The sequence below is a fragment of the Chinchilla lanigera genome, unplaced genomic scaffold (assembly GCF_000276665.1).
Source record: "Chinchilla lanigera isolate Chin_1 unplaced genomic scaffold, ChiLan1.0 scaffold00013, whole genome shotgun sequence".
Taxonomy (NCBI): Eukaryota; Metazoa; Chordata; class Mammalia; order Rodentia; family Chinchillidae; genus Chinchilla; species Chinchilla lanigera.
In genome coordinates, this window is record NW_004955414.1 from 27760679 (window position 1) to 27786657 (window position 25979).

At 40.3% G+C, this 25979-nt stretch overlaps 1 protein-coding gene across 4 annotated transcripts in view; it reads left to right on the plus strand.

Annotated features, from left to right (window-relative positions):
* Nucleotides 1-25979, plus strand: part of Mical2 (microtubule associated monooxygenase, calponin and LIM domain containing 2) — a 203410-nt gene that overhangs the window by 159856 nt on the left and 17575 nt on the right. For all 4 annotated transcript variants that reach the window (XM_005380297.2, XM_005380295.2, XM_005380296.2 and 1 more), the window contains 3 exons: nucleotides 10285-10400; nucleotides 14861-14953; nucleotides 17978-18071. In XM_005380297.2, coding sequence (XP_005380354.1) covers nucleotides 10285-10400; nucleotides 14861-14953; nucleotides 17978-18071 — 303 coding nt within the window. The remainder of the gene's footprint in view (nucleotides 1-10284; nucleotides 10401-14860; nucleotides 14954-17977; nucleotides 18072-25979) is intronic.

The window sequence follows — 25979 nt, forward strand, 5'->3', positions numbered from 1 at the left end:
ATATAGTTTTAATTATAACTTAAGAAATCTTTGCTAAACCAAAAGTCATTATGACTTTCTCCTGTTTTCTCACAAAAGTTTTAGGTTTTTGGCATTTGGGCTTAGATCTATAATACAATTTTAGTTAATTTTTTATGAGGAAAAAAAATCCCATTTTGCCCAAAGCCATCCAATTGTTATAGCACCACTTTTTTAAAAAGACTATTTTTCTGTCATTGAGTTACTTTAGCAACTTTATAATCAATTATCCATATGCATATAGTATATCTTTGGATTCTGTAATCTGTTCCGTTGATTTATACCTTCATCCTTATATCTTATATCAAAAATGCACTCTCTTGATTAGAACAACTTTAGAGTAATTCTTGAAAACCAGTAGTGAGAATCTTCCAGCTTTGCTCTTCCTAAAACTTATTTGACTAATTTAGGTCTTTGGTATCTCTATGTAAATTTTAGAATTATCAATTCTTACTAACTAAACTACTGGAATTTCACTTGTAATCAGTAGGTCAGTTTAGGAAGAATTGATACCTATTGAATATTTCACTCCATGAAGATGGTATATCTCTCAATTTATTTAGATGATATATCTTTCAATTTAGTTTTTCTTTAATTTCTCTTAGAAAAGTTTTTTTAAAATTTTAATGCATAGGTTTGGCATATATTGTATTAATTTTTTCTCTTAAGTATTCTACATTTTATGAGCCAGTGTAAGTTTAATTGTTTTCTTAATCTTTATTTAGAATTCTCATTGTCATTACATAGAAACACAGTGACTTTTTATGCTGACCTTACTAAACTCATTCTAGTAGCTTTTTAAATAGGATTTTTCTACACAAATAATGATACTGTTTGCAGATAAAGAAAGCCTCATATATTCTTTTACAGTCTGTACACCTTTCATTTCATTTATTTGTTTTATTTTACTGCCTGAGACTTCCTATACAATGCCAAATAAAAGAGGTAACAGCATATACCACTGTCTTCTTTCTAATATCAGAGATATTGTATTTCACCATTGAAATACAATAATTTACTAATTATTCTTATCTTTCCTGTAGACGTTTTTGTCTGTATTGTTTATTAGAGTAATGAAGTTCTCTTCTATTTTTAGCTTGCTATTAGTTTTAATCATAAATAATACATTTAATAAATGCTTTTTCTGCATCTATTGAGATAATTATATGATTTTTTACTTTATAATCCATGTGTTAAATTACATTGATTTTATAAAATCTATTTGTATATTTTTTATTTCTATAAATCTATTTTACATAGTTAAAATTAAATCAATTATGACCAACCTGGTCATAATTTAAAACCTTTAATGTATCACTGTATTGAATTTACTAATTATTCTTAGTAGTTTTGCAGCTATGTTAATGAGTGATATTGACCTGAGAGTTTCTTTTCTTGCAATATTCCTATCAGTTTTTGCTACCAAGCCTATGCTAGTCCCATAACATTTGGGAAATGTTCCATCTTTTTCTATTTTCCAGAAGAGATTTTTTAAATATTTAATGTTATTTTTTATACACTTGGATACATCTGTAACCTAGAATTTTATTTATGGAATGTTTTTAAATTATTAACATCGTCCCTTTAATTAATAGAAAACAATTCAGATATTTTATTTCTTCTTGTGGGTGTTTTGATAAATTGTGTTTTCTAATGAATGTGTCTATGTTACCCAAGTTTTCAAGCTTACTATCCTAAAATCTTTTCTACAGAAGCATTCTTTAATACTCCATAGGACTTTTTTTCCTTGAAAATAGAAATTTGTATTTTCTGTTCCTTTTACCTTAATTATTCTTTGTGAGGGATAATCTATTTTATTCCTTTTAAAAAGTCACAATTTTCTTATTTTACTTAATTTGTTCTTTTTTTAGCTTCCAGAGATTTATCTTAGAGCATTCACTTACAATTTTTCTCTTGCATAGTATATGCTTTATTTGATGCTCTAAATTTCTCTCTAATCACTGTTTTATCTGCATTACAGTCATTTTTATCATCAGCTTTTTATTTGCTCTGTAGGCAGTTTAGATAACTGTTGCTTAGTTTGAACATTACTTTATTGATTTCTAATTGCCATTATTGTCAGAAACATATACTATGGATGACTTCTAACTTTGGAGATTTGTTGATACCTTCTTCATGGCTTGGCATATCATCAATTTAGTAAAGAACTGTTCCATGTGTGCTGGAAAAGAATGTTGTTTTCTAGTTACTGGACATGCTGTTTTATACACACTAACAAAGTAGGTCAAATTTATCAATAACATTTGTTTATACTTTTTATATCCTTATGGGGTTTTTTGTCTGATTGTTCTATTACCTGCTCAGAGCTATGTTAAAATATCTACAAATGATTGAGGGTTTGTAAATTTTTCTTTTCAGGTTAATAAAGTTTTGCTTTATAATATATGTTTTGCAGCTATTCTATTAGCTATATACAAATTTGTGAGTTATAGTACAGTTATGGTATATGTTTGAGTTTATACTGTGATCATTATGAAATATATTATTTTCATCATAGTCTTGCCTTTGATGTATAGTTTTATTAGCTTTCTTCTGGTTTTTCACATAAGATCTCTTTTTCCCTCTTTTTTTATGTTAATCTTACTGTGTATTTATAACAAGCAGCATATAGTTTGGATTTTTTAAAAATCCAGTTCTATAGTCCTTTTTTATTTTGTGTATGTAATCTATTAGAGTTAATATAATTAATATTATGTTTGGATTTAAATCCATTAGCATATTAATTGTTTTTCATTTGTCTTATATGATCTTTTCCTGGTTTATTTTGCATTAAACAGAGGCTTTTAAATTCCATTTCCCACTCTTATTTATTAATCATGGTATACATAATATATATATAATTATGCAAGTTTGATTATGAAGATGATTATTATTATTATTCTGGTGATTACCCAAAATATTATAATGTTAAATTAGTTTTCTTGTTTCCTCCTGGATAGCTTATGGACTTTTGACTTCTTCCAACTTTTGTGCTATTACTGTCATGTATTCTAATTTTATACACATTTCCAGCCCACAGAGATTACAATTATGGTTTTAAGTGATCAGGGTTAATTTATAGAAGGACGCCTACATTTTTATTGTCTGTTTGCTTTCTGCATCACGACTTTCTCTGTTTCTGATAGTGTGAGTGCTGAAGAGGAATTCTCTCAAGTTCCCTTTGTCTGAAAACACTTCACTGTTGCCTTCACTCTGAAAGGACATTTCTTCAGGTTGTGGATTACCAGTTGGAAGTTAATATCATCTTACATGACTTAATGATATCATCCCATAGCCTTCTGCCTTCCATTGTTTCCACTGAAAGTCAGTTGCCAGTCATCTTGTAACAAAGAAGTTATGTTTTCTAGCTTCTTACAATATAAGCATAAGCCATCGACTTCTAACCTTTCTTCTCTTCTTACACAAACACTTCAAGCCATTCATTTCCCCTCTAAGTATTGCTTTAGCTACATCTTACAAATTGTGATATTACTATGTTTGTATTTAATCCAAATTGTTTTCAATTCCCTTTGTGCCCCCGCCTTAGTGTATGGGTTATTTAGAAATGTTTCCTTTAATTTCCAAATATTTAGGGGATTTCCCCAGATATCTTTCAGTTATTGATTTCTTCCTTCTTTCCCTTCTTCCATCCTTCCTTTCTTCTTTCCTTCTCCCCAGCACCTTATCCTCACACTTAGCTTGCTGATTGCTGAGGGTTGATATCTCCCCTCTGGGCATTTCCACAGTCTGTGGTGTGGCTTATCCACTGCTATTCTCCTCCGTAAGCACTTCTGTTTCTACTTTTCTGTGTTCTGCAGTTTCAGTTAACACATTTCTACCCTTTCTTCATTTTTCAAATTTTTCTGATAAACCTTATCAATTATTATCTCCACTTCCTTTCTCTTTGTGCTTATGAAATTCATTATTGTTGTTCCTATATTTTACTTGAAAAAAATCCCCACCCGGTGTGGTGGTGCATGCCTATAATCCCAGCACTTGGGAGACTGGGGCAGGAGGATCACTGCGAGTTCAAGACCAGTCTGGGCTACAAAGTGAGCTACAGGCCAACCTGAACTACATAGCAAGACCCTGTCTCAAAAAGACAAAAAAAAAAAAAAAAATCCCCTATTGTCATTATAGGTAGACTTAGGTAGTAATTCTGTTTTTGTTAGTTTTCTTTCATTGCTGAGACAAAATACCCAACACCTGCAAGTCAAAGGAGGAAAGGTTTATTTAGCTCACTGTTCATAATTGGCTGGCTCTGAGTCAGAGTAGCACATGGCATAGAGGCAACCGTTTCTGGCTGTGGAAGACAGTAAAAGCAACAAGAGAGAGTGAGGACAAGCCTCTTTCTGTCCCTTTTATTGTATGCAGGCTACCCGCCCCAGGGGGGGCGGTGTAGCACTCACACCCTTAATCCCAGCATTGGAGCAAGAATGAATCGCAAACTCTAGATTCAGCCACCTCCAAAAACCTCTGTGCTTGTGTGAGGCTTTGGGAAGGACATCCAGACGCAAACTATAACAGATGCTGATAAATATGTGTGTTCAATTTGCAGTGTTCTGTTAACTCTTTCTTGGCCTCTGTGTTGGACCACGGTCAAGTCTGTTGTAGGCCTGATGATGCAGTCAGGAGTTATGTAATTGTAGTCCAGCAAGAGTTTTTCATACGGTAAATTGGTGGACTCATGGATGATCTAATTTTTAATTTAATTCCTCCCTAGTCAAGGAATATACTATTTATGATACCATTCTCCTTCACTTCACTGAGATTATGTTAGAGCCCAGCATAGAGTCTACCTTAGGGAATGCACTTGAAAAGAATCTGATGTTGTCTGGTGAAGTATTCCATAATGGGAAGTGGGTTGTTTAATCGTGATCACAAGTTATGTAATTTTATGTTTGTTTCTTTAGTCTATCAATCTCTGCTTTTAAATTGTAGTGCTTAGATCATGTACTGCATAGTTAATGAAAAATATTGATATAGTGAATTTTCAGTCTACTATTTTGCTATTTTATTCTGTTTGTCTTATCTGACTTTATCTTTTTTCCTTTTTCTTTTTTTGGGTTAATTGACATTTTTAGTATTTCATTTTAATTCTAATGTTGGCCTTTGTGTGTCTAGGGGAGCTATATATGTAATTATATATGTATTTATAGTAGATGCTTTACAATTTATAATTTGAATTATTTTCACAACCTACATGAAATAATATTATATCATTGCAAGTACAGTAATGCCCTTACAACAGTATATTTTAACATTTTCTCTTAACCTTTTTGTTATTTTTGTAATACATTTTACTACAATGTTAAAAAGCCTTTCTTCCTTTCTTTACATTTCAATCTAAGTTACATGAAATAGTAAAAAAAAAACCAAGAAGATAAATTATTTTTCCTTACCATTTCTGGAATTATTCATTTCATCTAGTATCATACCTATTTGCTATAGATCTTTTCACATTTTTATATGCCTATCTGCTAGCAACAAATTACTCCTGCTTTTGTTTTGCTTTTAAAAAGCCATTATTTTGCCTTTGTTTTGAAGGGAGAGTTTCACTGAATGTAGAATTAGAAATTCACTGTTTTTTTTCTTTTAGCTTTTAGTAATGTCCCATTTTCTCTTGGCTTATTTAGGTTCTGATGGAATGTACATGGACAGTTTCATCTTTGTTTCTCTGTGTGCAATGTATTAGTTTTCTTTGTCTTTTAAAGTTTTCTGTTTCTGATCTACAGCCATTTTATTATCATGAACTTCTATGATTTTTCTCTCTGTTTATCCTGCTTGTGGTATAATGGAACTTCTTGGAATTGTGAATTGGTGATTTTCATTCAATTTGGAGGAGTTTCAACAGCACTTCATCAACTACCATTTGGTTTCTGTTTCTCCTTACCTCTTTCTATCATGCCACTCATATGTATTTTAAGCTACTTGATTTTATCACTGAGATTCTGTTTATCTTTTCCATTCATTCTGTTCAGTTTTCATTTTGTGCTTCCTTTTAAATAGTTCCCATTGCTATTATTTAATTACATTGATTATTTTCCTTTTCCATGTTTAATCTAATGTTAAAATGACCCAGTGGGGAGCTGGGCATGGTATAGCATACCTGTAATCCCAGCACTCAGGAAGCTGAGGCAGGAGGATCATTGCAAGTTCAAGACCAGCCTGGGCTACAAAGTGAGCTCCAGGCCAGCCTGAACTGCATAGTGAGACCCTGTCTCAAAAAGACAAAAAGAATCCAGTGGAATTTTCACTTCACTTTTGTATTCTCATTTTGATAGTTCTAATTAGTTGTTTCTTCACCTTCTACTCCTACCTTCATTAAGCTCTGTACTATCTTAATTAGTTATTTATTTTAAATGGACACAACTTGTTATATTTATCTTGCAAGATATGATACTTTGCAGTGCATCCACTGTGGAATGACTCAGTAGGACTAATTAACATATGAATTGCCTCACATGCTTACATTTTCTGGTATCTATTCACTTGGCAATTTTCAAGAACACAAAACATTATTGACCATCATCACTACATTATACAATAGATCTCATTGAAATTATTCCTTCCATTTAACTGAAATTTTAAATTCTTTGACCAACATCCTTTTATTCCTCACTTCGTAATCATGCCAACTACCATTCTACTCTGCTTCTATGAGTTTCTATGATTTCATTTTTAAAATAATTTGTTATTAGTGTATAGAAATGCTACTGATTTTCATATGTAAATTTTCATATGTAAATTTTGATTTTCATATGTAAAGTTGTATATTACAACTTTCCTAAATTCATTTCTTAGTTCTAACAAGTTTTTGGTAGGGTTCTTTTTAAACTCTTGACATTTATAGCAACTGTTTTTAAATCCTTGTCTGCTGATTATATTATCTCTGTCACTTCTGGGTTGACTTTTATTGACTGGTTTTCTTTTGATTATAAGGCATCTCCTACTGCTTTACACACCTAGTAAATGTAGACCAGCTCCTGGACTAGCATTATATTGTCTAGATTTTGTGTCTGTATTGAAAGAATGTTAAATAGTGGATAAGGGACATGTAGCAGGCAGTAAAGTAACTGGTCCTTTCAAGGCTGCTGTTCTTCCTTCCTTCCTTCCTTCCTCCCTCCCTCCTTTCTTTCTTTTTTTCTTTTTTTTTTTATTTTAAAGAATAAAAGAAGGATAACATAATAATAGGGGGGACTTAACAAATTACAGACAAAATGGTAGGAAATTATCAATGGTTATCGTTTTACATATTATTATCTACAAAATAGTTTCTCAGGAAAACAGACAAATAATAGTGTGTTAGAGACAAAAGAGGTAGGAGATTATCAAGAGTTGTTGTGCTATACTTTGGTATCTTCAAAGTGGCTTCTAAAGAAAATAAATAGAGCTATACATGAGTGACCTATTGAAAAATCATTAACTATTCTCAATGGTTGTTGTAGGAAACACATAATAATAAACATACATCCATTTATGAAATAGGATAGGAACGTTACAAACTTTACACAGTTATGGATAGATTAGTAGGAAATCTTTTTTTTCTTTCTTTCTCTCTCTCTTTCTTTCTTTCTTTCTTTCTTTCTTTCAGAGACTTTGCACTGATCTATATTCCCAGCCCAAGTTTCTTCTTTTTCTTTTATTTTGTTTTGAAACACAGTCTCACTAAGTCACTAAGTTGCCCGGGCTAAACTCAAATTTGCAATCTTCCTGTATCATCCTCCCAGAGTGCTGGGATTACAGATGTGTACCTATGTGCCTGGCATAACGCTTGTTTTTAAGCTTTGTTAAGGTGTATCTGTAATAACTTTTAGGCTAATTTATTCCTGTCAATAAAATGTGACTCTTCTGTGTTCTCTAATGCCTCAAATGTCTGTTCTACCTTGGTTAGGTAGAATTAAACATCTCCCCATCCCACGAGAACATTTGATATTGTGTACTACTTGCCTAACCTCATGGAATTTCTCTGTGCATCTTCAGGGTACTATGAAGCAATAGATGCAGAAGGACTTCTATGATTATTTCTGGAGTTCTTCCCTTGGATAGCTCCTTCTCTCTCATGCTCTGCCTCACACATTCCATGTGCCTTAGCTTGCCTAAATTCTGATCTATCTTTTCAACTCAGTGAACCTGCTATGCTTTGTTTAGGTTCTTCCTACCTGCACTGTGATCTGGAGAGGGCCTCCAGGCAGAAAGCCATTGTGATTGTAGGGATTTCCTCAGTGGCTTCTGTTCTTGCCTTTAATCCAGTTCTGCATTGCCTTTTGTCTGATGTCTGGAAAAAGATGCCTCACATATTTTTTCCTGATTTCTAGTGCTTTGTGGCAGGAGATCAATTCCTGAGTTAGTCACCCAAACACAGCCAGCATAGAACAATCAGCAAAGTTCTTAAAACTTTGCAAATGAAAAAGCAAACTCCAGAAACATTGGTTCTGTGATGGAAAAAGTAAAGCGGGAGAGACAGAGGCAACTGTATAACTTTGTTCTTGCCATCAGCTTAAGCAATATGCTATATTTGGATGCATTATCTCCTCAATTTCAAAATGAAATTCAGCAGGAAAATGGTTTTTCTGAAAGTTAGGAAAAGTTACAACTTTCAATCTGTACTTTTTCCATAAAGGAAGGTTAATCAGGGAGTTTTACTAATATTGGGATTGATGGCGGTGATGATGGCTATGTTGAGAACTACACTCAGTTCAGCCCCTCCAGATGTACCAGCTGCTGTGCTGGGCACTTTGCTTTGATTTTCCTTACTCTCTCACAGTAATTCTCCAAGTTAGAAGTCATGATCAGGAGAAACTCAAGGTTAGTTCCTTTCACACTAAGTAGTAAACACTCAGCGACTGAAGTATTCCATGGTTATGTAGTGGCTGGGACTGGGAAACAGTCAGCTCCCCACTAAACAGTGCCTCCTTCCCATTATTATGCTGGCTTCTGATTCTATCTTTACCTGAGCCTTCCCATCTGGCAAATTAAAGTGGAAAACATTGAGCTCCCTCCCCAGAGAGGCTGTGTTATTATATACATGTTTTGCATTATTTTGGTTTGAATAACAGCATATGTAAATGTGCTCCTGGAGGTTAAAATTACCCTTATTTTGTAAAATTTGGCCTCTCCCACTGGGATAAATAGTTGAAAATTATGGGGAAGAGAAGGCAAGCTGGAGAGAATGTTAGCTGACTTGGAACTGTGTCTCCTCCCCCCCCACCCAGTATAAATTTCTATTCAGACACAAGCTGACATCGCAGAATGAGGATGAGTAAGTTTCTTATCATGGAGTCCTTGCTTGTTCTGATATTCAGAGTCCAGGGTGGGTTTTGATCCAGATATTAATCACCAGCTCTGCATCAGGTAGATGCATGGAGGCAGATGTTCTTGCTGAGAAAAATGAAAGTCTCCGGTGGCACCTGGAAGCCCTTATCACACCTGGTCCCCAGCCAGATCAAAGAGATTCTGGTTAACAGGGGCGCATCGCTGCCCCAGCCGTCTCACTCTTATTCAGAGGTTGGCATGGCCTGGACCTCAGCTCTCTCCCTCAGGCCCAGCATTGTTGAGCCATCCCTATCTGAAACCGCCTTTCCTGGCACTGGAATCATCACTTCGATGATGTGATAATATCTGCAAGTTGGGAAAATAAAAGTGGCATTTGTTTAGCCATAATTAATGAAATATTTATGTTGCATGAGACTATGTGATAAAACCTTAGGCTTAGAGTCCTTTTGCTTCTGATTACATTTGGGATTTTTTTTCTATGACCAGACATTCTGACGCCAGCTCTTTTACACTGAGCAGATGTCATGTAGTAAAAATGGGTGCCAGATGCTGTGAGCCGCAGAAGGGCGATTTAAGAGCTGGCTCTGACTTTTTTTTTGCATTCAATTACTCTGCAGAATGAACCTTACACAAGCGTTTAGGTAACTCAGCTAACTTCAGACATGCATTTTAATAATAGATTTCATCTCTGAATGCATTGTAAACACACCACACACTATATACATGGTGTTTAAGGAATTAATTGATTTCTGCATAATACTTTTTTTTTTAATGTGAGAAGAGAGCTGCAAAGCTCTTGGAAGTGATCCAGAAATGTAATTAACGTGGAGGGCCAAATTTGCAGTTGTCCTTAGGTACTGCCTCCCCCAGCCCCTGGCAGGTGCAGGGAGGAAGGGAGTGCGGTGAGCAGCAAGGGGCAGGAGGGCAGCTTTGGGGATGAAGCAGGAAAAGCCGCTAATAGCTCGGTGAACTCTTCTATTCCCATTTCAGGATCCAAGCATGACCGTGTCGGAGTGCAGGTGACAGAGGCCACCTCTTCTCTCTCTTCTACCACCTCCTCCTCTGCTGATGAAGAATTTGATCCCCAGCTTTCCCTGGGGTCACAGGTAACATCACTTGGAAAACCCAGCAGGACATTGGCCCAAGGGAACTATTTACCATCCAGATTTCAGACCCAATGTGGGCTCCAGCTGCAGAGATTTCACCAGGAGGCTCTCGCTTTAATTGCATCTGACAGCAGCCCTTCTTTTTACCTGGAACCCCCCAGGAATTGTCTCCTTCAAAACATTTTCCCAGAGACTCGAATTGGGGAAGAAAAACAAACAAACAAACAAAAAACCCCACATATTTAGTTGAAACCATTTGGTGACTGCAGCTCTTAAAGTGGGTTTAATACGTGGCCCAACAAGAAAACCATTGAAAAATCACAACAAGCAGATGCATATGTCCCCAAGGGAGGCGCAGCTTCATTTAAGAAGCACTTGGGGCAGACTGCATGGAAAATGTTATGTTTATTCCAAGCAGGACTAGGAAAATGAACCATGCAGTTGCATCTAGACATGGGCACCCCAGGATCCTACAGGGGAAGGGACTTAGCTATGTGCCCGCTGGGGAGGCTGCAGTACTCTTTGCTTGGTGAATGTTAATATTTTAACAACTCTCATTCCCATAGATCAAAAGCACAAACATATGTGTGTATCTGTAGATATGTCTGTAGGTCACGTACGTGGAGACAAGCGTCCATAAGAGCTCACTGCTATTTTCTTTACCCACTGGGGCTGGAACCTTTCCATGGGACTCGGGCTGGGGTGCTGAATGGCTGGACCTAAAATGCTTCCCTGTGGACAGAGAAGTGGTTCACTGCTCTGGCAATGTTTATTTTTTAGAGGAGTGAGGAGGATTGGGGAGGGGGGACAAATTTATTTACTCAGACTCAACTTTTCCATATCTGGCATTAGAAACTCTGGCATCACCTCAAGTCACTCAAGGGTTCCAACTCCCCATGGCCCAGCTTGGAACAAGCCAGGAGGAAGCTGGGACAAGAGAGAGAGGAAGGGAAAAGAGAGAAAGAGAGAGAGATGGAGAGAGAATGAGTACAAACTTCTCATTTCTAAATGTGGGCTTCTCTGATTAGTTCAGTACTCAGCACAAATGATGTGTGTTGTGTGGATTTCTGGGGTTCCTTACTACTCCTGCTTCTCCTTGAGTGACCCTAAGTTAATTCTGTATTCAAATGAGACACAGAGCCCAGCATCTGCCATCCTGATACTCATGGAGAATAAAAGAATGGAAGAGTCTAGGCCCAGCCTCACAAATAGCTCCTTGTCCTCCTGCTGGCCCAGCACGGAGCTAGTTGTCCCTGAAGCTGGCCATGTGGTAAAAGTGTACCCACTTCGCCTGGCTCCTGACATGTCCAGATCTTACAGGAATGGAAGCTGGCAAAAGCACACCTCATTTATGACTTCCCAAAGGCTCACTCTGAAAGAACGAGGGGAGGTTTCTGTCCACTGGTTTCTTTGTCTCTTCTGTCCCACACAGGTGTGTCCCCAGCCAGGTGGCGCAGAGCCCGTGCTAGCTTTGCACAGGAAACTGGAGACAGACTCTGTTCTCTCTGCCTCTTCCTTTTGTCGGCCTCTCCCAAACACACGTCTGGATCTCAGAGACCAAGACAGGAAGACATGTGGCAGCTTGTCTTTGGTCCTGCCAGCTCTCTGCCTTTTTATTTACTGTTTTTTTCCTGTGCTCACCCTTAGCTTCTTTCCCCTCTGTATCTTCAACATCACTGAGGACATAAAAACTGAGCCTGTAATCCCAGCACTCCAGGAGGCTGAGGTAGAAGGACTGTAAGTTCGAGCCCATCCTGGGCAATTTAGTGATTTAGCAAGACCCTGTCTCAAAATTTTAAAAAAGGGCTGAGGATGTAGCTTAATTCAAAAGCCTTGGGTTCAATCCCCCTTCTCGGGGATGGTGGGGGACACAAAGCCTGGCCTATCATAATCCTGTGTGAGTGTTTGCTCATAAAGCATCATTCTTCTCATATTTTTAAATAAAAGATGATAAATGACTTCCTTTCTACCTGCAGGCTTCATTTTGCTGACTCTTGAGAAAGCAGTCAGGATTTGATCGTTTTGCTGTTGGGAAGCACTAAGATGGCGCTATTGGGATGACCGGAAGTTGTATTAAAAAGTCTCCCTTTAGGGGAAATGGCCTTTCTTTCTTATAGGACCCACCCACTCTAGCACAGGGACCCTTGATGTGCCCCTACAGTGTGAGGCCTAAGAAAAGGTAGTATAGACTACATGCAGATGTGGATACTAGATCCAGCCTGCTGGGACTTAAATCCTTTGCCAGTTAATAGGTGTCTCACTTTGGGCCATGTATTTATTCCCTCTGAGTTTTGATTATTATATTTGTCAAGTAAGTACAATCCAATGAATCCATGAGATAATACAGGTGAAGTATTAGTACAGTGTCTGGCACATAGCTCTCTGTAAATGCTGGGATGTATTACATAAATTAGAATGATGGAAGTCCCAGAGATACTTGTTGACTAAATGAACTGACTCTCCACAAAGATTGAGCTAGATAACCTCTGGGTAGCAGCCACTGTTGATCCCTACCACCCCTTGCCCATTCCAGCCTTTTCCTAAAGATCAGAGCTGCCTAGTGGAGAGATCCCTGCACAAAAGGCCAGAACCCTCTGGTAGAACAGTTGATGACCAACCTGAAGCGAATCCCCTAGGACTGAAGAGGATGTGATGTGGAGTAAGTTGAATTGTGAAAGCTAAAGTTTCCATGCAAGGATGAAGATATTTTGGACACTAAGTGCTAAGGAGAATTCTAGAAAAACAAATTTTGACACTGAATGAGCATTTTCCCTGATGATCTGCACAGAGTGAGAGGCCTCAAGCTAGATGCTTTCCTAAGAAAAGTGGTGGGTTGTCCATCCACATCCACGGGAAAGGGGACTGAGTGACAAGGAGCCGCAAGATCCTGAAATATATGTGCTGTCAAGATATAGTCTCTGGCTCTGTTCTGGACCCAGATTGCTGTGGCAAGGTTTTTCAGGTCTCTATTCTCCACTCAAGGAGTTAGAAGCACTTACAAAGCAGTCAGTTCGCCCAAAGTGCTGAGTGCTTAGGCACCAGGCTAGCTATCACAATTTTTAAAGTCAATATTTGTTTCTACCAGTGTTTAAAAAAAAATTTAGCATGCTTTAACCTTCATTCTAATATACAGAAAGTTGATATGTTTGCTAAGAGAAGGCAAAGTCAATACAATCCCAGTTTGAGCATTTATTTTGTGTATGCAGGATGCATATGTGAGTGTGAATATAAAATATATGTGCCTACACATATACACAAAATAAGCTTTAGAAAAAGTAAGCACACTAACTTATAACAGACATGCTGATAATAAAAATCATGCTATTTACTGAGTATTTATCCCATTCCTTTTCCATGCATTCTGTAAAGGGCGTGGCCTGTATCATCTCATTTCATCCTTATACCCTTTTGAATCACTCTCATTCCTCGCAAGAGACCTCCGACATTCAGAAATCTGAGAGACCAGCTGAACCACATACAGTTAAGCCAGGATTTGATGGCAGCTTTTCCAGGCTTCTGGGCTCAGGACTCCGCACTTACTGTGCTACTTCTCTGATCAGAAATGTCCCCTGAACTTGCCAATGGTAGAACTGGCCATATCACCACTTCTACTTTCTTTGGTGTCTAAAACCTGGAAGTAAAGTGATACCATCAAGATCCAGACATCTATTTTACATGTATTGAATTTGAAAATTTGAATTCTCCTTCTCTCTCTCTCCTCCTGCTTCCTTCTCTGTGTCTCTGTCTGTCTGTCTCTCTCTCTCTCTCCATGCCCAGGTACAGTTGAAACCAAGTGACAGCAAAGTGAGATAAGGCCAAAAGACTTTGTGCCTACCTCTAACCAAGGAACACTTTTGTTGAAGTTATTTAAATGTCTATTCTTCTATTCATAGGTTTAATGATATTGTAGACCTAACCTAAGTGCTATATAGTTAATTGGTTTTCATGTATTGAGTGTGTGTGTGTGTGTGTGTGTGTGTGTGTGTGTGTGTTTTGCCTACCTATCTATCCCAGGTCCATCGTGCTTGGGTGATAGGATAGCAGACATGTGAAGTATAATTCTTATACTATTCCTTTCCTCAACTGTACCCAGTCAGTACTCATTACAGCTACTCCCACTTGCACACGCGCGTGCGCGCGCACACACACACACTTGCACGCACCTCCTATTCCAGAACCTACTAGCTACATGTTTCTACTTAAATTTATATTTAAATTTAAAATAAATGAAGTTTTATTTCTTCTTCACACTCTGCATTTCCAGTGCCCAGCAGGCTAGTGACATCTACATTTTATACAGCATAGATATAGGTCACTTCCATCATTGCAGAAACTCTTATGGACATCATTATTCCAGCAGTGGAGCAACAGCTAAGAACCATTGGAAAGGTGATGATATTTTGTAAATTTCAATCCCATTTTTCTCAGTCCTGTTTTTTCTTCTCTACTGGTATTCATAGGAGAAGAAGACACTCAAGAAAAGAAGGAAGCTGGAAAAAGCAACAAAGCAGTTGGTTAAGCAAGAAGAATTGAAAAGACTTCATAAAGCTCAGGTCAGAAAACAAACCTGAGATGAGTGAGTGGGCTTGGGTCTGGGGTCCTGGGAATCAGGATATGAACGCCCTTTGGGCATCCGTACTGGGATGGGGAAAAGGCGGGTTGGAGAAAAGTCAGCCTTTCTTCTCTGAGGCACCAGGTTTGTGACCATTCTGAAGGCCCCAGCTCCATCCCTAGTGGGGCTCTAGGGCTGGGGAGCCCAGGTCTTGAGCTGGTCAGTGCCCAGCCACCTTTCCATGTGCGGTCAGCGTCCTGAAAAGTGAGGTTGAAAAAAGAGCCAGCTCATGGCCTTGGGGCTTGCTGGACCTGACTGACATATGATGATTACCTTCATTTTGTCCTCTCCAAGGACACTATTCTGCCACCAACCCCCTGACTATGTCTCTGTGAAACTGACAGCTATGAGGGGTTGTTTCCATTGCAGGATTAGCTGAAGACATAAGTATCCTGCATTCTAGTATAGATTTTCTGGCTTGGTGGTTTACTCCAAACATTTCTGCCCAAGAGGATCTGCTCAGTTCCATCAGAGACAGGAAAAACAAAGCAGAAATTCTAGACATTCTGCATCTACCTGAGGATCCCAAGTGAGTCCTGAAGAACAGCTGGATTTCAGGACAATAGGACTTAGAATGACCACTTAATCCATTTACCTTTCCATCACTTTCTCCAGTTATGCCATTTCTCTGGCCATGTAATCCTGGGTGTTGGTCACCTGCCTAGTACTATAACAGAATACTTGAGACAATCAACTTGAACAGATGAAAAGTTTATTTGGTCTCTCAGTGTCCAGGTTCCAGTTCATGATCAGTCGGTCCTGCTGCTGTAGGTCTACAGTGAGGCAGCACACCAGGGTAGGGAGCTCAAGGTGGAGCAACTTGCTTACCTTCTGGTGGCCATGAAGAAAAGAGAGATAAAGAGGAGAGACTGGGGTCTCAGTACAGTGCCTCTTCCTAGGGCACAGTCCCAGTGACTTAATTTCTACTGGGCCACATCTCCCTAAGTTCCCTCCGAAGAGCACCACGGGCTGAGACCAAGCCTGTGATATTGGGCCTTTGGGGGACATTCCAGACCCACACTGTAGCATCGTGTGAGTTGTTTATACCAAGAAGGAAGTCACTGAGTCCCCTGTACCCTTCCTAGTAGCTGACTCAGGGGCCACCTGCACCCCATGGACAGAGACAACTCCTATGAGCTCACCTCTGTGTCAACTTCTAAAACAGGTTTCCTTGGAGCATTTCAGCTTTTCCTTCTAAGAACAAAACAAGTCTTTATGCTACCGACTGGCAAACATGGCAATTTCATACTCCAGGTGGAAAGTGGTAATAAGAGAAGAATTACAATGGCCTTTTGAGTCCTAACCTGCCAGCACCCAGAGTGACCCTTTTTGATCCTTAATACCTACAGAATAACCAGTGGGTCAGTCTTCTTGGGTGGCCATAGCAAAATACCACAGATGGAGTGGCTTATACAACAAACATCTATTCCTTCATTTTTAGAGGCTAAAAGTCCCAGCTCAAGGTGCTGTCAGATTGGGTGTCTGGTGAGATCTCCACTCTAGCTTGTAGACAGGTGCTTTTCCTCTGGTCTTTTTGAGAGGAAGGGCAGCCACTAGGCTTTCTTCCTCTTCTTATAAGGGCACATATTTTATCAGATGAAGGCTCCCCCCTTATGGCCTCACTTAACCTTTATTACGTCCTTGCAAGCCCTGTCTCCAAACACTGTCACATTGGGAGTAGGGCCTCGACATATGAATTTTGGGGGAATACTGTTTAGTCCGTAACAACCAAGTAGCTGTAACTGCATAAGAACCAGTTATTATGAATAAAGTCAGTTAAATGTTTCCATTCTTTAGCAGTGCTATACCATACTAGCAAGAGATGGATTTATGAAGATAGACTTGTCTTTAAAAAAGAGACAGGAAGAGGACACAAGAGTAGTTATATGATAGAATCCCCCTGTACTTTATATTTTATGTTTGGGATTCATATGCTCCTAGCTGGAACCCTGATTAGATCTCCTCACAGAGTCAGAGGTAGCTCAGCTCCTGGACCTGGGACTTGAGAGGAGCATGCGGGGTTGAAGAGGAAGGGGAGTGGGACAGTCGAAGTGTAGTAGAGGAGGACACAGGTGCTCCCCCTGCCTTTAATACACCTCTGCTGCCAGGTGCAAAGCCTGTGCTGCCAAGGAGTGTGCCTTTTGGCAGCATGGCAGAGAAAGCAAAGAACACTGATGGGGACGAACAAAACTTATGGCTTTCCCCAAATGTCCTTCCTCATCGACCCAAAAGAAGATTAGCTGAAGAAAAGTAGACATAAATGCAAACCCAGCCATGGTCCCAAACCTTCCTGGGTGCTCGTGGTGAATCTAAACAGAGTAGGAGCTATTCTGGAATGGGTTAAATAGCTCGGGTCTTGTCTCTGCACCTTGCTGGGAACGAAGCCACAGTGCATGTCTACAGTGGCAGCACTCTGGCATCAGCCTGGAGTGCAAGAAGCAGCAAGTTCCATTTGAAGCTAAGGACAAAAGCAGGGCAACCCAAGAATGAACACCAAGCCCCTGGAGCTGGCCCAGGTCTCCTTGTCAGGAGGTACAGTTTTGTTCTTCCTGGGAAATAGAAAGTGAGCAGACACTATATTTGTGCGAGCCCCCACCCTACTCTGTGTGGTACTGCAGCCCTGTCACTGTGCCATGACCATAGTCAGAAGCTGTGGGCCCTGAGGAGTCCCAGTATCACAACAACCACCTAGCCCCTGTCTTAAAGGACTCTGGTATGATTGGCTGCATCACAGGGAAGTGTTTTAATGTCTACTTGGGGGCAGATGGAACTCACACACAGCCTCCATGCTTTATGCCTCTTACTAAAGAAGGAGACATCCAGGTCTGGCTGTTTGGGTGTTCAGAGGTCCTTGCTCAGTTTATCAGGGCAGCAATATCACCCTCCTGGACAGTCAGCTACAGAATCACCCTCCTTGTATGACTGTGTCCAGGGTCCCCTGTGACATGTGATCCTGGCATTGCAGGCCATCTGGAGGCAGCTGGAAGAAGTGGAAGAGCGACAGAGGGCATCAGAGATCCAGGGTGTGAGGCTGGAGAAGGCCTTGCGAGGAGAAGCAGGTACAGTGTCCATCCTAGCAGCTCTGGGCGGCAGGTATGGGTCTGGGTCTGCAGTCTGAGAATAGTGATGGTCTTATCATGGACAACACAAGGGAAACCTGTCATCACTTGGGATCTGTCAAAGTGGATGGGCAGTGCTAAGCCCACACTGCTTCACTCTTTAGTACTGCCATTTGAGATTCCTTCTGGCAGTGATCAGTCCGTGGGCCTTGTACCTGGACTTCTGGTATACCCAGGTCTGCTGCACTGAATGACTGTTCTTTGCAATTTAGGGGTTACGGCAAATTCAGGAGAAATCATTGGGTATTTGGTGACTCAAAGCCAGTCCTGGTCTCTCCTTTCCCTTTGCAAACCTTGGGCCACTCACTTGATAAACTTTCATCTTCTTATCTGAAATGGGCACAGTCATGGTTTCCTATGTCAAAGATAAGAAATGAAGATTATCAGGGCGTGGTACTGCATGCCTATAATCCCAGCATTTGGGAGACTGAGCAGGAGGATGACCATGAGTTCAGGGCAAGCCTGGGCTACATAAGTCAGTTCAAGACCAACCTGCACTACGTAGTGAGACCCCATCTCAAAAAAGTAAAATAAAATAAAAAAGATTAAAGAAGAAATTACATGATGCTTAATTTAATTAGCACATGGCCCAAGGTAAAGCAGCAGATGGTAGCCATCCCCCTGAGAGCTTCAGATTCTTCTGTTCGAACACAGTGCTCCTCTGGAGATGACCTTCTATGTGCTAGACGTCCAGACACTGGGTCGGGAACAATTTGTATGGTGCAGTTTCTGCCTTGAGAAGTTTATAGTCCACCGAGGGTTCAGACGTGCAAGCAGATAAGCCACAATGTAGTGGGACAAGCACTGGGACAGGACAGCATGAGGGAGCAATGGAAACAGACCCAGGACCTGAGGCCCGGGTGCTGGGAGGGGACCTAGGGAGGTGAGCATCAGAGGGGAACAGGGGGTCCGCAGAGAGGTGAGAAGACTGTTCCCACAGAGGGGGCAGCACCTGCCAAGGACAAGACAGGAAATACTTTAACAAAAAAGGAGCCGGCAAGGCGTTCTCACGTAAGGGGTGACGAGGACATCTAAGTTTTCTGGACACTCTCCCAGCAGCCATGTGGCTGAGGCATAGGAGGGGCACTCGGAGTGTGTTGGGGGGTTGTCTCTTTGGCTTTGTGCCATGAAGCCTTCCTTCTATTGTATTGGTGACACTGAATGTGAACAATAGAGCGTTGAAAACTCCTACCTCTGTGTGCCAACACTCGGTGTTCGTGTCTCTGTGTTCTCTGTAGTGAGCTCTCTAGTGAGAGGGGAGCCTCTCAATTCTGTTCAAAGTGCAATTACTAGAGAACGGTGATGATAGCAGAGGCAGATCCAGACTTTCTGAGACCTGAAGCTCACACAACTTGCAGAGGTGTGAGGGTCACTTCCAGAGCCTCCCACAGGGCCCCCAGAGATAGGGTCCGTAGCTGCATGGTTCCTTTGTCAGTAGCTAGCAGGGAAATGTTAGGGGCAAACTCTACCCCTTGTACCTCAGTTTCTTGCTTATGATGCCAGAGTGATGGTCATTCCTGTTTCTTGCATTTGTAGTGAAGATTGGAAAAACATTTACGTGAAAGCTCACCTCCTGCCTAACCCAGGGTAAATGGTTAACCAGTATTTGTTCCTTTTCTTACTAAGTTACACAGTGGACTTCCTTGTAAAGAGAACCCACATTTGTCAATCAGAATTAGGCCTCTTTACAAAAACAATGAGTGTCTCTCGCTGCTTGAACTGAGTCACGGCCTGTCTCCATAGCTGCTGTTGGGACTTTTTGGTGGGATGAACTTCCCTTGTTCGGTGTTTGGCAATATTCCCGATCAAGAGGCTCTGCTGCTTGTCTTTAGGAATCTCGAGGGAGCCTCAGGAATGAGAAGGACATACTGGGAATCTAGAGCACGTTTCACTTGGCTGTTAACGACACATGCTGACACAACGCATGGTAGGAAAAGTGGATTGTAGGCATCAAAGAGCCCTGTGTTCAAAGTCTGTTCCTTCTCATTTAGGCTGACTGTCCTGGGCAAGTCACCTAACCTCTCTGGCCCAAGAAGCCGTATCTGAAAGACGGAGATAATAATCCCCACATTACATATTAGGCCATTTTGAGAATTAGGGTGTTAATGGGCAAAATACCAGAGTGTCTACTACACTGTAGACTCTCAAAGAATGCTACCTAATATTATCTTACAACATATTATTAAGGATCCACACACATACGCTTTTAAAGAATTGTCTCTCTAATTGTTATTGCTTGAAATTTAAATTATACGTACCATTTATAAAGCTTCTGAAAATCTCCCTCATCTCCAGATGTCAGAAAGAAAGAAAAGAAAGAAGGATAAAAGCTATTCTGAATGATACCTAAAGAAATCTGACCAGCTGGCAGAGTGTTCAAAGGTGTGCCAAACTAGTCAGAAGATAGATTCTATTCATTCCCTTTATATCATTGGTAATTTAATTCCGCTGTTAAGTTTATGGGCCTTTTCTCCTTGAATGTCCTCATGGGGGTGACAGATGCAGATCAACAAGGAGCTGGAGACGAATAGAGTCAAGTCAAGGAGAGCGGCCCCAAAGGAAACCAAACGGAAGATATGCAAGCCAGGCCATCAAAATTAATACACTCTAACCCGTAATAACATTTGTGCAATAATAATATTCCTTTGCGTTCAATATTCTATCTAGTCCCTTTAAGAGATTGGCCTGTTGCTTAATGAATGACCAATGCTTATTAGGTTAAGTTGTATTTGAGCTGGCCTGTGCTGCTCCGGTTCAAATGATTTAATGGGAATTATTTAATAGGTATTATTAGGATAATTAGAAAATGATCACAGTTAGGCAATAATATTGAGCTATAAAGGTTGTGAATAACCAAATTTAGAGACAGGCCTGAAAACAGGAGTAGCCTGCGACAGTTAGGCAAGGCTCCTCTAATAATTATGTGAGCCGGCTGAAAGAGTCTTTTGTTCCTGGGAGTTATTCATTAGGCGGGCATTGAATTAGAGGACCGCGGGGTGGGGGGGCAGTGCAGACGGAGGGCCCTGATGGCTGATGAGCAAAATGAGGCTTTGATGAGCTCCTAATTGTCGTGGCAACAATTCCTGCTTTCTTTTCTTCCCCAACAGTCAGAAATAAGCTCCCCTGCCCCCCAAAATGGGTTCCCCTCATTTTGTCCAGGAAAGAAAAACAGAAATCTGTTTTTCTACAATCTACCCCAGATAATAAACCATTATGTTTCACAGGGTGTGTGTGTGTGGCATTTTTAACAAAGGCTCTGGAGTCACCTGCAGTCCCGGGTGCCCAGGTAAGGACCAGCATGTGCAGTAGCCTGATTCCCCTGGGTGTCACTCCTTTCTGCGAGGAGGCCAAGCCTGGCTTCACCAGCCACTAAGAGTCTTCATCATCAAGGCACTTGTGCTACCTACCTGTGGTTCATTGGTTGTCAGGGTGGTGGTCAGCGTTACAGACTGGGGCCATGGATGTCCCCAGTCTAGCACGAGACCACCATCCAAGCTTGGGTGGCTGGATGTCAAACCTGGGCTTTGTCATTCCCTGGAGATGAGTGAAATCTGGTGAAACCTGACAGCAGCTTCAAAGGTGCTTTCCCCCAGGAAGGTGGAGGACCATTATTCCTCCCACAGAGCTTTATTCCCTGTGTCAGCTGGTTGTCTGCATTCAGCTTCTCGCCTGTTTTTGAAGCCCAGGGATTTCACCTTCACAAGGATTGAGGGATTTGCAGACACAACACAGGCGAGCAAGGCTGCCAGCAGATGGCAGCAGGGACACACACTCAAATGAGAGATTTCAAGGAAAACCTAGCCAGGAAGAGGGAAGCAGTTTGGCCCACTCTCCTGGGTTTTCATCTTGCCTGCTGCTGAGAAACAGAAGGAATTGTATTTCCTCGATAATGGAACAGCAAAGAGTCCTGGAAAGAACACAGGTATCAGAATCAGACACATCTGAGCTTGAATATTGATGTCACCAGTATACAACGGCCAAGTTTTCTCATCTGTAAAATGGGACCAGTACCACCCGCCTAATGGGAATAGTGTGAAGAAAAAATTAAATGCTATAATGTTAGTAAAGCACCTGGCCAAGGACTGGCATATAAATGATGTTCAAACAAATGTAATTCCTGCACTTTCTTTATATGTTCCTATCATAAAACCCAACTGGATGGTCCACAGCTTCTCAAACTGTATTCACTTGTTCATTAATTCACAATCATTTATAACTTCATTCCCTAGAAAAGAGTTAAGATGGTTTCTATAAATACACATAATACACGAAATTCACACACTTGGTCCATATAAGAATCTCAGTGTAGACTCAGATGTTAGCTTGCAAGAAAACAGCAATAATTCAGCACAAGCAGTTCAAAATGACAGCAAAACATCACGGTTCAGGCATATGCCTTTTTGACAGTCTGCCAGAATGGGGGAATAGGTTTTGGGGAAAGACTATCCTTCAGGCAAACTTCCATAACTGTTTGTTCTCCAAGTGTACTGCAAGGCAGTGAGTTCAAGGTTACACACTCTTGTCACTCCTTACCCATGCTGGTCACTGTGCTTTCAATGGTCCACCAAGCAGGGGAAGGCTTGAGGTCCCTCAGTGATTCTCAAGTAGTCTGATTGAATTTGGGTGGCCATAAAAGTGGAACCACCAATATTTTATCACCTAATAAAATATTATCTAATAACATGGGACATTGTCAGGAAAGAACTCTAATCTTATAGCGAACGTCCAGGAGTAACAGGAATCCAAAGTCCATGAAGCAAGCAGGGAATGCTAGGCATAAATGGTGGAATTCGGTGCATCAAGGGAAGGGAGTTCCTTACTCCCTAGCAAATAGCAGGAGCATAGCAAGGTGGCACAGGTGGCCTGTCCCCAAGCCCTAGGGTGTGCTGTGATGGGCCCAGATGGTTGTGCTACAGCTAAGGGGCCCAGGGCAAAGAACTCAGCAGTTTTTACAGCAAGTGGTAAATGGATCCATCCTCTTTTCTGAGGAAGCAAGTGGTTGTACTGAGCTCCACTGTGGTATCCTGACCTACTTCCCAGAACTATCTACCTGATTAGATACAGGAATGGCTCAGGGTCCAAGGATGGTGCAGCCATGTAGTTTGGCTCGCTTAGCAAAGCCACACTGGGACACTCCCAGCCTATGGAAGACTGGCTCGCTCAACAAATTACAGCCACCCATCTGTTGGGTATTCCATGTTTCCAGCTCCACTGGCCACTCTGTTAAAAAGTCTGTACCCTCCGTGCAAACCAGATGTTGAGAAGGCAGAGCTCTGAGTACACTGTATCTCACAGGCTCCTTACATAGGAAAGGAAAACATGAAAGGCAAGCCTCCCCAGGTGATTTTTTTAAAAATAAAAGACAGGTCCCAGTATGGAACACACCTGTAAACTCAGCTATCCTGGGACTGAGACAGGAGGATCACAATTCTGAGGCTAGCCTGGCCAACTTAGCAAGTATCCCTTTCAAAATTCAAAAAATAAAAAATAGGGTTGGGGTTGTAGCTCAGCAGTAGAAGGTCCTATGACCAAATCCTAGTACTACGCTATAGCTTGGTGCTAGAATACCTAGCTAATATGCTCAAATCCTGAGTTCAGTCCCTAGTGCCCCCTCACACACACACACACACACACAAAGAATAAGCAAAGAAGGACTGAAAAGGGCCAATAAAACCAAAAAATGTAACAAAATTTTTAAAAGAATTCAATGAACACTAATCCCACTAATTTTAAAATTTGGCAATGTAAGTGTGATATATCAATCACCATATTGACAAATTAAAAAGGAAAACCTTACTATCTTATCCATGGAAGAAGAAGGACAATTGCTTGGCAAAATTCAAAATTTACTTGGGGATACAAAAAGACAATAGCAAAAGGAGCGATAAGACTTTCTTAATTTGAAGGATAGCTTTTAAAACCTTGCAACAAACATCATTGTTAAATAGACGCATTCATTTAAAAATCAGTCATAAGGTTGCCTGTCATTCCATCGTCTGTTTGAAATGGTGCAGGACAGCCCAGCCAGTCCGGTGAGACAAAGCGGGGAAACATAATATTTGCAAAGGAAGAAACACATTCTTATTGATTCCAGACGATAGGTTGTCCAGATGGAAAATCCAAGTGAATGTACAAATAAGCTATTAAAAATAGTAAGAGCCAATAGCACAGTGACTCAATATAAGATCAAACTTGAAAAATCAGCTGTATTTCTATGCATCATCTTTGTCACCAACAAAATATAATGACAAAGATGAGATCATTATAGTAACACCAAAAATCAAAATAGAGGGGCTGGGGATTCAGCTCAGTGGCACAGCACCTGCCTGGCAAGCGCAAGGTTGTGAGTTCAATTCCTGGTACCGGAAGAAAAAAAAAAAGAAAAGAAAAATAGGTAAATCTACCAAAAAATGTACACCACTTTTATAGAGCCAATTTTGATGCTTTACTGAAAGTCACCAAAGAGAGAAAGCATAATTTCACAGGTATAAAAACTAGCTACAAAGCAGCAGTAGCATTGTAGACCACGGAAAATAAGGATTCTGAGACAATTGGTTTTTCAAACAGGAAAAATGTACTCTTGTGCCTTATAAGCATATCAGTTCCATACACATTAAAGCTTCAATGTGAAAAAAGAAACTTCAGAAGTGAAGACTTCTGAATCTTCAGAATCTGCAGACTCTGACTTCAGAATCTTCTATGACCTCAACTCAGTAGTCAGTACACATCAGTGAAATGAAAAAAACAACCTATTCAGAAAATACATTAGCAAAAAATATAACCAAAAAAGCAGTATTCTAGAATATTCTCAAATGCTAACAAATCAGTAAGAAATAAGTAAATAACCCAATATGAAAATAGGCAAATGATACAAATATTCATTTCACAAAGGATAATAAATGATCGATGAATGCTTAAAAACACAGATCTCATTAGTAATTAGGAAAGTATACATTCAGACTACAATACACTTTTAAACTATTAAAATATGAAGATACTAATATTTAGCAAGGATGAGGAAGAAGGACACTTAAACTGGTATCAGTGGGAGTATAGATTGTCACATTTGGCTTTATGCTGTAAAGCTGAACACTTGTGTGCCATACAATTCAAGAGCTTCATGCCTAAGAGTACCTTCCAGAGAAACTCTTACCCACATGGCCCAGAAGACAAATACAAGAATGTTCATAGCAGCATCATTCATAATAGCAAAACTCCAAGGACATTTCAGATGTCTAGTAGCAGGAAAATAGACAATTTGTAGCATGGTCAAACAACCAAATAGTATCCAGACAGCTGTGAAAAGGAACATCATGGATGCGTTTTTGCAATGCAATGTTGAATTTAAAGAAAACAAGATGGAGATTACCCAGGGTATGATGTCATTTCAAGAAAGCTTAAGAGCAAGAAAAACTAATTCTTCAATAATAAGTAGGTACATAGCTTAAAACAAAAAAGTGGTTAAGAGGTTTTTCAGTAGCATCCTGTGGCCCATAGAATGGACTCATGGTTTGCTATCATTTCCTGGGATTGTCAAGACTGAATCAGCCCAGAGCCACTGCCTGGTTGCCTGGATTATCATCCTCATAGATGAGGAGCCACATGAGGCCAATGTACCCAGAGCTCTGGGTCCTGAAGACTGGCAGAAACATTTTTAAATGAAACAAGCCAGTTGATAAGCAGGGGAGCTGAGAACAAAGTCCAGCAGCTAAACCCCAGCCAATCTGGGGGAGATGCCCCGCACCGTGCTACTGAGGGTTCCAGCTACAATTCCTCTAATGCCACCCTAAAGCTTCAGACCATCAGTGACAATATCCAGTGCATTAACAAAATTGCAGTAAACACCGA